Genomic DNA, 16,524 nt, shown 5'->3' with positions numbered 1-16,524 from the left:
AGATGACGACTGCTTGTACCAGGAGTTGGGTGGCCTGTTGCGTCAGAAACTGTCTGATTTCCTGATGTTATAAAGTGGTTTTTATTGTCATTTCAGCTATATACAGAGTACACAGTGAAACGAAACAACGTTCCTCCAGGGACCATGGTGCACATAAACACAGTGTAGACAGAACAATAGTGCAACAGTACAAAAGTGCAGACAGACAATACAACACAATACAGACAAAGAATAATAAATAACAAGACAGTGTGCAAATTATGCAGTGTGCAAAAAAGACCAGTGAGGTAGTAATTACCTCTATTACACAGTGTGCAATAGAGTCCAGTGAGGTAGTAGGGTTTTTAGTGCTTTCCATTTTCTGGGGTAAGTGGGGTAAGAGTGTGTGTGCATGTACAGAAAAACCATCAGTTCAGTCTCTGCAGTTGAGGAGTCTGATGGCTTGGGGGTAGAAGCTGTTGCAGAATCTGGTCGTGCTGGACCGGATGCTGCGGTACCTTCTTCCCGAAGGCAGGAGGGAGAACAGTTCGTGTGAGGGATGAGTGGGGTCATTCACAATGCTGGTTGCTTTGCGGATGCTGCGGGTGGTGTAAATGTCCGTGATGGAGGGGAGAGAGACGCCGATGATCCTCTCAGCTGTCCTCACAATACGCTGGAGGGTCTTGCGGTCAGAGACGGTGCAGGTCCCAAACCAGGCAGTGATGCAGCTGCTCAGGATGCTCTCAATGGTCCCTCTATAGAAGAGTGTGAGGATGGGTGGAGGGAGACGGGCCTTTCTCAGCTTCCGGAGGAAGTAGAGACGCTGCTGGGCTTTCTTGGCTGTAGAGCTGGTGTTCAGGGTCCAGGTGAGGTTATCTGCTAAGTGGACACCAAGGAACTTGGTGCTCTTAACAATCTCCACAGAGGACCCGTCGATGTTGAGTGGAGAGTGGGTGTGTTGTGCTCTCCTGAAGTCAACAACCATTTCCTTTGTCCACATTCAGGTGAAGGTTGTTGACTGTACACCAGTCTGTCAGCCGCTGCACCTCCTCTCTGTATGCTGACTCATCGCCTTTGGTGAATGAAGGAGAGCTGGTCATCAACCATAACACCCAGGTTCCTAGCAACCTTTGTCGGTGAGAGAGAGAGAGAGTCGATGCTTATAGAGAGGTTGTGTTGAAAAGATGGTTTTGCTGGTATGACCATAAGTTCAGTCTTAGAGAGATTTAATTGAAGGTGATGCTCCTTCATCCAAGAGGATATGTCAGAGAGACACGACGATATCCGTGCAGAGATTGAGTTATCTTCAGGTGAGAATGACAGGTATAGCTGGGTGTCATCAGCAAAGCAATGGTAGGAAAAGCCATGTGAGTGGATAACCTGACCAAGAGAGGCAGTGTATATTGAGAAGAGAAGGGGACCCAGTACCGAACCCTGGGGAACCCCAGTGGATAGGGAGTGGGCTGAGGACAGCTGTCCTTGCCACGACACCTTGAACGAGCGCCCAGTGAGGTATGATCTAAACCATGACAGCACATTGTCTGAGATCCCCATGTTTGAAAGTATAGTTAGGAGGAAGTCGTGGTTGACCGTGTCGAAGGCGGACGAGAGGTCCAGCAGAATGAGCACTGAGGACTGGCCTGCAGCTCTAGCAGTTTTCAACGCTTCAGTCACAGACAACAGAGCCGTCTCGGTAGAGTGTCCAGATTGGTTCTGATTGGTTCTGGTCCAGGAGGTCATTCTGGGAGAGGAAGCCAGAGACCTGATTTAAAACTGCTCTCTCGAGTGTTTTAGAGAGAAAGGGTAGTAGTGAGACCGGTCTGTAGTTATCAACCTGGGCGGGGTTGAGAGAAGGCTTTTTAAGCAGTGGTGTCACATGTGCTTGTTTGAAAGCAGTTGGGAAAACACCAGAAGTTAAAGAGGCATTGATGGTGTGAGTGATAGCCGCAATGATTGCAGGTGCGATGGTTTGTAGTAAGTTTGAGGGAATTGGGTCAAGCGGACACGTAGTAGGACGGCTACGTGTTAGGAGAGCCAGTGTCTCATTTTCAGTGAGAGAAGTGAACGAGGAGAGCGCAACGCCTTCGGTGGAGGGACACCGGGCTGCAGAGCATGTACTAGGACTGCTACATGTTACATCAGTAAACTGGTTGCTGATAGCTGCCACTTTTCCAGTAAAGAATGATGCAAGTGTTTCAGCAGTAAGGCATGTAGCCGGAGGAGGAGGAGGAGGGTTCAGTAGTGATTTAAAAGTAGCAAATAGTTTCCGGGAGTCTGTGAGGGAGCTGAATTTATTGTGATAAAATTCAGCTTTAGCAGTCGTGATGCTGGCTGAGAAGGAAGCCAGGAGCAGTTGGTAGTTTTTTAGGTCTGCTTGTTTTTGGTTTTTATGCCATTTTCTTTCGGCAGCTCGGAGTTTGGAACGTAGTTCCCTCAGTGAGTTATTTTTTAGCCATGGCTCCTGGAGGAAAAAAAATGTTGGAGGCTACAAAAAGACTTGAGACTGGGAATTAGATTCACCTTCCAGCAAGAAAATGACCCTAAACATACAGCCAGAGCTACAGTGCAATGATTTACATTAAATAATATTCATGTGTTAGAATGGCCCCAGTCAAAGTCTGAACATCTGTGGCATAACATAGAAATTGCTGTTCACAGACACTCTCCATCCAACCTGGCTGAGCTGGAGCTGTTTTATAAAGAAGAATGAGCAAAAATCTCAGTCTCTAGATGAGCAAAACTGGTAGAGACATACCCCAAAAGACTTGCAGCTGTAATTGTAGCAAACGTTGGCTCTACTAAGTATTGAAATCCTTTTTTAGATTTTTATTTAGTCACATTATCATGTGCTGCTTTGTGTTGGTCCATCCCTTAAAATCTCAATAAAATACATTTAAGTTTATGGTTGTAAGGTGACAAAATGTGAAACAGTTCAATAGGTATGAATACTTTTTGATTTTTTTATATTTTGCAGTAAAAGCTACTTGTTATGTTATGTTATGAGCTACCAGTTATATACTACAAATATACTACACTATACGATACAAAATTGCTCGTATAGTTCAAGAACTTTTTTCACAATATTGCTCAACAATAATTTAAACAGTAGCATAAAGAATTATTATGTTTAGCTGCACACATGCACAAGTCTTGTGGTCTGAACCAAGTCGACCAGTTTGCTGAGGCAGAAACAGAGCATCGCTGACTCACTCAGTCACAGGCAGAGCGACGTACAGAAAGCTCGAAAGACAGACAGACAGGAAAGTGGGGCTGAGAGCGAGACGGCGGCGCAGCCACAGATCAGTACAATGCGGCTGATAGAAGTTTTGACAGGCTGTCTCTGTGGCTCTTCTGGCCTGAACCTGGTCCAAGTCTGGCGTGGGAAACCAGCGGGCCCGGGGTCGTTGGGTTCACTCCGGGCAGGATTAACCCAGTCCGGCGCATGTGCTTCTCTGCAGCCTAGTCACGTTGGCCCAGCCACTCGTCCGTCTGTGTCCACACAGCCAGAAAGCCAGCCGCATAGAGGCCCCTTTCTCTGAGGAGCCCGCAGCCTTGAGCCGGGTCGCTGTGACGCGACCTACTCTGTGTTGCTGAGCGTGTGCGTTTGTCTGTCTGCTCTCCGATAAGCGTGATAAGCTCGGAGTTAGCCGCATTGATTCACGGTTACAGTTCACACTCTACGGCTGAAGGGGCCACTAAACGAGCTGTTTGTTCATAAGGCTACAAATAGTGTACAAAACAAATACGCTCACAGAGACGAGGCGAAGGCCCGTTCCTTCCTTTTCAACAAATCTGATTCAGATCAACACTTGCTTTGCTGCTCTTTCTTCCTCTCCTCGGCGCACAATGAAAGGGCCCTAATTGCACGTTAACGTCACCGCGGATAGAAGCCACTCCACCTCCAGCATCAGATTAGAGGGCAATCTGGGACACCTGGCCGAGGCGAGGGTGCGCCAGCCCTGGTCAACCCGATGCTCTTATCTCGCCTGTCACAAGTCACCCGTAATGGGATTCAAGACATCCTAATGCCCGCTGCAGTCGCTCCTAATAGAGCCAATCCAATAAGGCTCTTTTGAATCACGCTCATAACTCATACACGCATGCGAAATGCAATTTGTCTGTCCCCGGGGCCTGCTGGTCTCAGCACACGCTGCGCCGGCAAGTCAGCGTCTGTAAACCTCACCAGATATTGAGTTTCATCTCCGCATGTTTGGATAAACTGAGAGCAACAAATTAAAGCGAGAGGGTGTTGATGGGAACACAGTCAAGCTGTAGAGAGTTGTGTTATTGTACTACAGAATATTGTCATCAGGTAATTATAGAAGATAAAATATATATATATATATATATATATATATATATATATATCAAATACAACAATTATTTGTAGTTCAGTTTAGAGATATTCTTTATTTGCTTCTTTACTTCACTTTTTCCAGAGAAGTTTCCTAATAAATTCTCTACTTCATCCAAACAATTCATCATTGATCTTCTTCTTCTCCATACACAGATGTTCCCTTATTACTTCTTATTACTTTCCTCTATTACTTCAGAAAGAAATTCGCTATTCTCTTCTTTGCTTCTCTTTTTCCAGAGAAGTTTCCCAACAATTTCTCTACTTCGTCCAATTGTTAATCATTGATCTTCTTTTTCGCATTTCACAGATGTTTGCAAGTTACTTCTCCACTTTACTTAATTCAAAAAGAAATTCAAAGAAATACTCCCTTCTTTACCTCAGTTTTCCGAGAGAAGTTGCCTATTTGTTTTGTTTTTTTCTACTTCAATGAATCTAATAAGTCCTATACTTTATTCAAACTAGAAAAAGGCCCAATCATATCCCCTCTTTACTCCATCCAGAGAAGTTTGAGAAGTTCAATAATTATTTATCATCTCTGTCCATCCACAAAAAAATATTTCTTTGCACCATCTAAGAAGCTGGTTAATCTACGTTTTCCTACTTTATCTACTACCTTGAGATTAGAGAAGCCCTTAATAATTTCTCTACTTTACTCTATCCAGAAAGGTATATTCATTGTTTATCCACTTTCTTCCCATGCAGAGAGATTTGACATTTAAATCCCTCTTTTACTGAATTCACATAAGTTCCCTAATCATCCAGGCTTCCTAAATGTTTATTTTGATTTATACCAGTTCCAGTTCTCCAATAAAAGGACAGTACTTTTCTCCACACTCAAAAGTTCCCAATTTGCTTTTCAATTTAATTTGTCCACAGAAATCTACCTGATTCTGTGCAACAAGTCCTTTATTTAGAAAAAAAAAATCCATAAACATTTATCTTCTTTACTCCAGCAACAGAAGTTTCAGAATTGGTTTTCTACTCCATCCAGATGAGTTCTCTAAATTCTTGAAAATTCCCTGTATTTTTCTACTTTTTTCCACAGTTTAGAAAAGTTTGCAAATTGTTTATCTTCCTCACACCATCCTGAGATGTTTCTTAAATGCTTATCGACCTTACTCAATCCAGAGACTTTCTCTATTTGCTTCTTTATTTTTTAATTTGAATGTATTTAATAAGTCTGTACTCCTGTATTAAATCCAGAGAAGATTTCTAATTACATAATTTGACCATTATTGTTCTATACATTTCTTCACTTTAATTTTTCCAGAGAATTTCCTTTACTGTTTTTTTTGTGTGTTAATTGAATAAATCTAATAAGTTCTATACTTAATTTATACTATCTAATATAGAGAATGCTCCTTAATTGTATCTTTCCTTTTTACTCCATCCAGAAAACATATTTTTTATCTTTTTCTATTATTATTATTATTTAAATCTTTCTTCTTTCTCTGCTTTCCAAAGTAAGACTCTCTACTTCGTCCAAGTGTTTATCATTGATCGTCTTTTTCTCATTTCACAGATGTTTGCTAGTTACTTCTTTACTTTACTTAATTCAAAAAGAAATTCACTATTCTCTTCTTTACCTTACTTTTTCCAGAGAAGTTGAATCTAAAACGTGCTGTACTTTACCTAATGTAGTGAAAGCTCCTTAATCATATCTACCCTTTACTCCATACAGAAAACATCTCTTTTATCTCTTTCTATTTTTATTATTATTATTATTATTATTTAGGTCTTCTTTCTCTCTCTGCTTTTCAATGTAAGACTCTGTATTAATAGGTGTACAATCAGCTAGTGATAACATGATGATGAAATTTGCAAGTAGATTTTTTTTAAGGGATTATTCTTCTTTTCTGTTCTTGGCGTTGCATCTATCAGGACAGGTTTAGATTTGTTAGGGATTTGGCCCTTCACTAATGTATCTTTTGTGTAAATATCAATTGATATAAAAAATACTCCTGGTCCAACTAATCAGTTATTTCTCAAGGGCTGAAGTGTGTGTCAGAAGAGGAAAACACAATCATGTTCAGGGCAGAACTGAAACTCTTTAGAAGTGAACCTGTACTTTGTACCTCTGCTGTTTGAACAAATACTCCTGGAACACTGAAGAACACTGATACAGGCCAACCACTGGAGAAAAGGTGAATGCAGAGGAAAGGAGGAAAAGATTACTGACAATCTGGCATTAGGACAGACAATATAAGAAGTGATAGAGGGAGAAACTTATGAAAAAAGGGAGGAGCTAACAGAACAAAGTGGCGGGGGTGTTTGTTTTAGGCAGACGAGCGCACAGTGCCGCCGCAAAGCCTGCCACATTGTGGCCTGGGCTTAATGCGGCTTTGTGATGAGGGTAACATAAGCAAGACACAATGGAGTGGGATTTGGGGTCATCGTGAAAGCAAAAGAGAAAAGAGGTCAGTGGCTGCATGCGGTTGTGTGAGGCAGCGAGAGAATGCGTGCAGAAGAACAGGTATACAGTATGTATATGTCTGTATGGAGTTAGTAATATAAAATGCATGTGTAATGTATGTAATTTAATGTATGTTTATTTAATGTGTAAGACACCAGACTTTTATCAAGCACTATAGTACAGAGTTACACTTACAAACAGCACTTAAAAAAACGTTACTGTCCAGAAGCAGTGGCAACTTCTCTCAGAGTGTCAGATGCATCTCAGGAGGTGACAAAATTGACAAATATAAAAAAGGAAAATTGAAAATCTTAGTGTTTTACAAATATAATACAGTAAACAAACGAATAAATGCAGAGCCTATACAGCAATGCACAAAAATCACAAGCAAACTAAGTAGTTCAATAATAATAAGCATAATTATAATAAAGATAATTTGTAAAAAAACATTTTCAAATTTGTTATAAAAACTAAAAGAAGGCTGCTTTATTGGAACAAATTAATTGGAACAAATAAAAGAACCTTGACCCGGTAGTATAAAGAACGGGGTGAGCCATCAATCGTGCACCTTGCAGCTTGATATAAGGCATGTCAATGTGTCTTTGCTATTGTAACTGCGGGAAAAGTACACCTTGTGCGACATAAAACACACAAAATTCTCCATTCTGCCATTTCCATTTAAGAGCCAGGTGCACTCTGACTTTGGCACATTGCTATTTTAACAGCGCATCACTCCTGTGCTTCTCAGCGGAGGAAACAGACCTGTGCGTTCACACTGTGAAGTGTGTGAGCAAGTCATTTAAAGGAACAGTATTTTTTTTTCTGTATTCTGTTTATTGTTGCTGTAAAAGTTGGGTCTGTGCACTGCTGTGTGTCCTTGTGTGTGCAACAAGCAGGGAGTGTACGCACTGCTTTGAGCGCTGGAAGCCTGCGTCGTCAAGATAGCAATGAACATGCACCTGTGTTTTCAGTTGCCAAGATAGCAACACACCAGAACTCTACCGAAACACACATACATCACTTCCAGACCACCACACCCATCAGAGTAGATATATTCATAAGCTCTATTGTTATTTAAAGGACACAGGCACAAGGCGTAAAAATAGACTGGTGACGGGGTGTAAGATGGCTATGAGCATCTTGACTCACCTTACACAGTGTGTACAATATGGCTCTATGTGTGTGAAGGTGTTTGTATGTTGCCTGAAGCCATTCTGACAGACTGTACTACACCAAGACATGTTTACTACTGTTCAGTCAGTTATCATCAGTTATTTTGACATTACGTTCAGTTTTTTCTACATGAAACTCATTTTTTCATACATATTGTGTCATTTTTAGTCATTTTAGAGGATTTTATTTTTTCCCCACTCTATTTAGACACGTCAAGTAATTTCGACATGTTGTTCATTTTGTCCAGTACTATTCAATCATTATCAGTTGTTTTGACATTATTTTTTAGTTTTGTCCAGTACTATTTTATAATCAGTTGTTTTAACATTATTTTTTAGTTTTGTCCAGGAGTATTTAGTTATAATAAGTTATTTTGACATTGTTTTTCAGTTTTGTCCAGAGGTATTAAGTTATAATCAGTTATTTTGACATAGTTTTTAGTTTTGTCCAGTACTAAGCAGTCAAAATAAATTAATTTGACATTGTTTTTTAGTTTTGTCTAGGAGTATTCAGTTATTATCAGATATATCAATATAATTTTTTTGTTTTGTCTAGTACTATTCAGTCATTTTCAGTTATTTTGACATGATTCTCATTTTTTTCATACACATTTATTCATTTCAAGTCATGTTTATATCTTTTTTATTTTTCCCATTAATGTTAATGTTTTTTTCAGTACTATTCCGTCATATTCAGTTATTTTAACATAATGTTCAATTATATCCAGTACTTTTCGGTTAAACTAATTATACTAAGTTATGCTAATTCAGGCCTATGCAATTAATTTCATGATTAACAGAGATATCTGCTCTCCTGTGAAGAAGACTCAGAAGCAGAACTGCTGCTGTACATGTGTGCTACCATGTGATGCTCCACCCTGAGGTGAGTGTTGTTGGCCTTGTTCTGTTTTGCAAGGCTGAAACCCTAAACCTTGGGAACACGGCCGGCAGCACCTGAACTGGGCAGCGTATTCTCAGAAGCAGCCAGCCAACCCCTGCTTTCTAAATACATTACATACTTTTACTCCTGACCCCTCCTCCACCAGCCAGCTCTCTCGCAAAAACACGCATGGTGTTACAGTGTGTGTTCTGTGAAAGTGTCATGTGACCTCTCATGCTGGTGGAATTTTTGTTTTTGCACAGAAGTACAGTTTGTGTGGTGTGGGGCCTGTCTGAGTAAGTGAGTATGAGAGAAAGACAGAGAAAAAGAGAGAGAGAGGAGCTCAGTTAGCATGCCTCTTTTTTACCGGTCTGGGCAGCTGATTCAGTGATGTGGAAATAGAGGAGGAGCTTACGGTTCTGGTGGCTTTTGGTGCAACTTTCAGAGTCAAGAGCGTGGTAGAACTCATACACAGAGCGACCCAGCAGATCTTCAGGACTGTAGCCCATCAACTCAGTCACTCTGAAAGAGAGAGAACACATACACACACATTATATGGAGTCATATATGATGATGGGATGGCTGATTTGAATTTTTTTGAATTAAATACGGTTTCAGCAACATTTAGAAAAATCCTCAAATTTACCTGTGCAAAGCTTTGGCATCTTTATCATTGCAAATACAGATTTTCCGTGTTTTTGGAACATCTTAGAGCTTGATTACCAAATTTTTAGATTTAATAAGTTCTCAGATTCTTTAAACTTTTAACCCAAACAAGCGCTAGATGTTAATCTACAAAGATTTCTCTCCTGAAAACTCTTTATTTGGGTGAGTAAAGTGCTTCCGTTTATTTACAGTAAGCTTAGATTTCCAGATTTACAATAATGTTAGCCAGACAGTGCTAAAGTAAAGTACCCTGAGTGTTTGTCAGTTCGTTCCACGTAGCTTGTTTTAACACGGTAAACGGGAAGGCTTCAGTCCAATATACTCATCTCTGAACGGCGAAAGAGCTAACTAGCGCATAGCATGGTTGGTGGGTAATGCCAATGCTGCTCCTGCAGTGCTAGCCGGGGTTAGCAGCAGATTACTGGCTGATAATACTCGCCTCTGAATGGCAATAGAGCTAATAAGCACTTAACGTTGTTAGCGGGTAATGCTAATGCTGCTCCAGCAGTGCTAGCCGCAGTTATCAGCAAGCTACAGGCTGATAATACTCACCTTTAAACGGCAAAAGAGCTAACACTTAGCGCAGTTAGCAGCTAATCCTAATACTACTCCACTCTCGAGTCTCAGTGCTAGAGAACGAAACTATAGCGGTGCACTTCAGCGGAGTGGCTTTACTGCTCTTTAGAACCTGACTGGTAAAATTCATACATAATACGCAAATGAATGAAAAAGCACACTGACGATTGGATTTAAAAAAATCTATGTATGTATGCAGAAAGTCTACAAGCAGACAGTCATGCTTTTTCGAGCTACAGTGTGAAATGTTATTAAGAAATTGCAGTTCAGGGGAAGTGTGGAGGACAAGATTAGATCTGTAAGATCAAGACATCTTTCTTAAGAGAACTATCATATACTGGCAAATTTAGTTTAGCTAAGTCAGGATTTTCATACAACATCTATAAGAAGCTATAAGAAGCTATAAGAAGTAAACCTTAACTGTGACCTTGTTACAATACTCAATGTCTGAGCTTTGCTACTGAACATCTAGAGAAGCTTAATGGGTTCTGGAAATGAGCTGTGGACTGATAAATTCAATATACAAAGTTCTGACTCTTCAAGATTCCCAAATGCAGTCACAGCTACTTTGTTGGCCTTAACATTATAGACATCTTAAGCACAACATCAGTGCAATTTGAAAAAGCGATTCTTCTTCAGTTGGTCTTTTTGAACTCTCTGATCTCTTGATATTTCACGTCTGTTTAGTCATGATCCATTTCATATGCTCTGGTCGGCAGAGGATAAGCACTTAATGACCTTGATATTCGGGAGGATTTTTCTGCGGATTTTTGCCTGTTTCTGAGAAAGATTAATGCCACTTTACTGTCCCGGGGTCAGTGCACTAAGAATGGTAACATTCTCCATCTTCAGTCTTACCTCATCCTCTTCACTTCAGCTGGGTCAGTGTAAATGAATCTCACTGAAGCTGGAGCTGAGGCTTCAGTTTAACCCTGAATAACTGTATTCAGATTTACTATAGATTGTTACTGGTTGACTATATCAGTACTGGGTGAAGTAATCTGCATTATTAGCAGGGCAGTGTGCCAGCAGTGAAATGATTAACTGCTACTGATGACAATCAGAATGTAATAATGCTTGTATTGTTCTTTTCAGCTTTCAGAAAGTCGAGCTAAGCATGTTTCTGAGCTTTCAGTAACGCAGCTTGTTTGTTCTTGTGCAACACAAAGTACTAAAGGTCGGATGTGGAGTGAATGTGTGAATACAGTGGGCCTGGATTTGTGTGTGTGTGTGTGTGCGTAACCTACACTCAGAAAAAAAAAGAGAGAGAGAAAGGTAGAGATGCACAGCTTTAATAGTAGAATTGGTCCCGATATTAATAAAATTAGCTTAATTGGGATAATTAAGTAAATCCATGGAACAGATTCATTTACTGAACATCAGGCCAGTGGGCACCATATGCTGGTAATCTGTGTTTCATAATTTTGGTTCAGTGTAACCCACAGACACAATGCACATAACAAAGAGCGTCATCTATCACTAACTATCAGTAAGTAATCCAGCTCAGAAAAAAAAAAAACATTTAATAGAGCTGTGTATTAGCAAGAACTTGGCAAAATGATATGTTTCATTAATATAGGGGTTATGATTCAGTAAAATTGCAATATATTGCAAAACTGTAAACGAGGTGCTATGAAAAAAACAAAGTATATTTATATTATACCCAAATATGTATGATACACATACCACATTAGCTAACAGTGAGTAATCCATCTTGGAAAAACTAAAGCTAAAATCCATTAATTCCTAGAAATAAATTCCTAGTTGAAATCTTATTGCAGTCTATCGTTATGTTTATTATTTTAGTATTAAACTTAAACTTATATTTATAAGATAAAGTGTTACATTTAGTTTAATCATGCTTAAATGATGTTTAAGTGAATTGTGATGTCTTTATTTTCAGACGACGCAAATGATATGGTTTATTAATTCAAGAATGTTATCAGATTGGTTTCAACTATTGACAGATGTGCAATTTGGTATGTGGTATTGGTGAAAAAGGTGCATCCCTAGACATATAGACAAGAGTGTCTATCCAGTATAACATCCACACACCTACTAATACACCCACACAAAAGCACACAGACTCACATACATACATACACACACACACGTTTTAGTGAAAATGAAGGAAAATTACGGTTAAATACTAAGAGTACCTGTTTTTAAGCTGGTAATAATGCTATATGTGAGAATAGCTGATAGGAGAACATGACGTACTTCTCGCAGGACCACCTAGTTAAAAACACTGCAGCCTCAAAGCTACACTCTTGGTCTGACATTGTACTTAGAGAACCAAAGGTAATTTTCTGACCAATTTCCATACAATTGCAGAGCAGGCCTGGTTTTATAATAATGATAATATTCCCTACTGGATAGTGACGTGAAAAGGCAAAAATAACAGTGCTTCACTCGCATGCGGCCCAGAGCCGGTCTGCTGGAGAGTGCATTTCGTGCTTCGAGGTCCTTAACCTCTATCATGGAGCCTTTCAGCAAGTATGAGTTAATTAAATGCATGTAATTCTGCTTGTTTATTCCTGACCTACTCTCTCATCACCCTTAATATATAAAGCATTACCAAAAGCTCAGTCATTTATTCTGGTGACCATTTGCTATGACAGACTGTAGTGTGACATACTGCATTACGGACTGCATTTATCCACTTTGGATATTGTCCCATTTTATGGCTTTAATAAAATAAAGTTGCGTATGATATACTATAAATAAAATAACCTTTTTTTGTGACAATAAAAACTAAATCCTTCCTTTAAAGCCATGCCATAGTGACCTTAGACATGGCCACCAGAGGACTGTTCTAACATAAGAAGGTTTTGCTAAGAAACGCAATTTGTCTAACCCAGAGTCCAGACCTCTACGTCATTAAATACGAAGCAAAAAACGTTCCAACTTATACGACTGAACTCCATGCACTGTTCTCAGTGTGAACACTGAACACTGAAACAGAAAAATTATATTTTATTTTGGGTCTGTTTGTCATTGTATAATAAATGTGCCATTTTAGTTTTTTTCTCTCAATGGAAGAAAGATTACGTTTGAATGGAAATTACACAAATTAAGAATGGTGTCTGACTTTTAAAACAGAGCCCAGTGATTAACAGGTCCTGTAATATGTGCCATGAAGTGACCCTGTGAATGATCTGAACATCACTGGCCACTTGCGTGATAACCCTTTAGCCAAAGTGTCGCCACAAATGCATTGCATAAGCATATAATCACATTAGACCTCGGAGTCTGATGAAGCAAGTGTTCTCCTGCAGGAGGAGCATGCTTGGCACTGTGGTGTGGTGCTGATGCTTCGTGGAGCGGTGAGAGGAACAGCGTGATTGGGGAGCAGGAACAAGCTGCTCTTTGTAAGAGATGCAGAGAGAAAGCGCTGTGGTGTAACTGACATTAGGGCTGAAAGATGTGGTGGAGCTTTCAAAGTCACAAACTATTTCCACTTAATTATCTCGTATAATGCTGCAGAGAGATTTATGGTCCTGCTCTGTGTTTGTGTGTGTGTGTGTGTTTGTGTGTTGGGGTTGTTAGTGTGACTTGCGGTATTGGTTGCTATGAATACGAGAAACAGAGCTTATGAAACTTTAATTTTGCTGTTCATTGTGTGAATTACATATCAACACTGTCCTTTTCACTTTTTCATGTAATTTGAATCTAGTAGTTGAATCGACCAATAGAAATGCTTTAAAAATGGAAAAAAATAAAACTTTCTCTCTATCTTCTTAAGTATAAACTAAAGTATGCAAGAATAACTGATTGGCTAATATGACGTTATGACGTAACTCAAAACTTAATAATCTGAAAGTGTACACACACTTGCCAAACTTGAAAGGATTTAATTTAATAAAATATAAAATATAATGTTGACAATAATAAGCAATATTTCATTATTTAAAAATGTGTTTGTATAAGACTTATATTGTACCCGGTTGCTCAATATATTAATGGAAACACTATATTTAAGGCATTTGTATTTACTTAAAACAAACCAAAAAGTTAAAATCACCAATATTTCTTAAGCATTTATTAATGGGGACTTAAATGTAAATTAAAAAATCTGATAAAATGCATTTTATCAGCAAAATTAAATTATATTTATATTATTGGTGTCAATCACTTAAATAAATTCATAAAATCATGATTTTTTTTACAATTCTTTTAGTTTTGTTTAGGTCTGGCAGACTAGAGTTTTTTTTTTTTTACCTTTTTTTTACAATTTTAAGGTAAAGAGAGAGAGAGCAAAAAACCCTAAGGAGTCTTTAGCACAGTGAGGCTGTGTCAACAGTTTGGAGGAAAATGAAGTGTGGATAAAAGTAGCGGAAAGCTTGATTGGTAGTTTGCTGGATAAGCTTCTGTGCTAACCAGTCAACATGACGGCTTGAGCGGACGCAAACACACTTGCAACAAAAAAAACTTGGGAAGCAAAATTAGTAATATTTATATTAGTGGTGTCAGTCTTTTTAAAAATATTGTATTAATCACAACATTTTTTTATGATTAATCATATTTAAATTCATGATTTATTTTTTTTTTTTAATAATATTTTTTTTTCCTATATCATATCTCAGGGTAGATTTGATGTCGAGGCTATGCGAGCTAAGCTAAGGGACCAATCCTAAATCCTGATTATCATTCAAATGGACCAGTGGGGGTTCATATTTTCACAATTTACCAAAAAAAAAAAAACTTTTGAGTTACTTCAAAACACAAGGAACAATCATACTAGGAGATCAAAATGCGTACCTTTTACACAAAATTTGTACATGTTGGCAGGTCTGGGTACATCATAGATACTCAAGTATGCATTTGTCATCTTTCATTACTCAAAAACAGAGGGCTTGATTGAATGGGAAGGCACTTTCTTTTAAATAATGTATTTTAAATTTACTTTCTTCCTGCTAACTTTTGGTAATAATGGTATAGCTGTAATACATTCCATATTCCAGGGGAAGTACTGAAGTGTGTTTAAATAATGTGTACATGTGCATGCCTGTGTGTGTGTGTGTTACCTGTCGTCGCAGTAAGTGAACTTCATGTCCATGCTGTGTCGGCTGAGGAAGGTTTTGGAGTCGAGTGGTGTGTCGATGTTGGAGGGGTGAGGGATGGGTTCGCACATCATCACCACGCAGGTGAGGGGCGGCTCTTTAAAGCCGCACAGCACGCGCGGCGGGCAGCTGTTGTACACTTTCAGATGCCCCGTACAGTGCAGGACCTGCGGGGATAAACTCTGTCAGATACAGCTCATCCCAAACTTCACCAAAAATATATTACTTGCTATGGGATGTACCCTGTCCACACTGCATTATAACTGAATCTGAGCCTCTAGCTGACTTTGTAAACCTATATGTAATCTAATGATGAAACTGAAAATCTAAACATTTTTAACTCTCACTGTGTTTATTAAGCTATAACGCTATTATGTATAGCTGTCATCCAACACCTGGTTTGGTAAGTCAGTGCCTAATGATATACATATAGACATGATTAGAATTAGTTACATTAATACAACATAATCAAATATACAGTGCTGTTAAAAAGTATTTGCCCCCTTACATATTTCTTTTATTTTTCGTATTATCAAATACATTGTAATATCAGTCAAAGATAACCTGAGTAAATACAAAAAGCAGTTTTAAAATGATGATTTCATTTATTAAGGGAAAAAAATATCCTTACAAATTTAGCCCTATGTAGTGAGAGCTATAATTCACAAATGGCGATAACAACACTGGTGAACCCTCCCAGGAGAGACAGGCCTACCAAAATTACTCCAAAAGGGCATGGAAAACTCATCCAAGAGGTCACAAAAGAACCCAGAACAAAATCTAAAGAACTTCAGGCATATCAGCAGGTACACCTCTGAATGGCTAAAAAAAAACAAATTGAAGGTTTTGGAGTGGCCTATTTAACACCTATTCCTCCAATGTGGTTGAATTAAAACAGTTCTGTAAAGAAGAGTGGGCCAAAAGTCCTCCACAGAGATGTAAAAGACTCATTACCAGTTATTGCCAACGCCTGAATTTATTTTTGTATTTACTCATGTTATCTTTGTCTGCTTTTAAAATGTGTTTGTTAATCTGAAAAATGTATCATAACCAAGAAAAATAATTTTTCACAGCACTGTATTTTATTCCTAAGCAGCTGATTGACACATTTGACTCAAGTCAATCCAAGACCACATTTGTTGCAATGTTTCTAATGTGAAAAACATAATAAAATATTAAAAGATCAATTTAGTTCTGATCAGTTTAGTTCTTCAGGACTTCAGCATCACATACCTTCCAGCTGGCTGATTTGAGGTTGACTGTGCGCCCTCGATTCGTCACAGTGCATTTCATTCTCATGAAGAAGTCTCTCTCTGTGCTCAGCTCTTTGCCTTTCTTTCCTGCACCTGCACAGAAAACACAGCCACACACACTTTAGAGCTACAAATCACTGAAACTGATCAGGATTTAGACTGCAT

At 38.8% G+C, this 16,524-nt stretch overlaps 1 protein-coding gene across 2 annotated transcripts in view; it reads right to left on the bottom strand.

The window, feature by feature from the left end:
- The window catches only part of epas1b (endothelial PAS domain protein 1b), a 75,007-nt gene that overhangs the window by 10,933 nt on the left and 47,550 nt on the right, over positions 1 to 16,524 (bottom strand). For both annotated transcript variants that reach the window (XM_049481234.1, XM_049481233.1), the window contains exons 5-7: positions 16,340 to 16,452; positions 15,071 to 15,273; positions 9,217 to 9,323 (exon numbers count right to left, since the gene is read on the bottom strand). In XM_049481234.1, coding sequence (XP_049337191.1) covers positions 9,217 to 9,323; positions 15,071 to 15,273; positions 16,340 to 16,452 — 423 coding nt within the window. The remainder of the gene's footprint in view (positions 1 to 9,216; positions 9,324 to 15,070; positions 15,274 to 16,339; positions 16,453 to 16,524) is intronic.

This window comes from Astyanax mexicanus, chromosome 7, assembly GCF_023375975.1.
Source record: "Astyanax mexicanus isolate ESR-SI-001 chromosome 7, AstMex3_surface, whole genome shotgun sequence".
Taxonomy (NCBI): domain Eukaryota; kingdom Metazoa; phylum Chordata; class Actinopteri; order Characiformes; family Acestrorhamphidae; genus Astyanax; species Astyanax mexicanus.
This window is presented reverse-complemented; position numbering and strand designations above follow the sequence as displayed.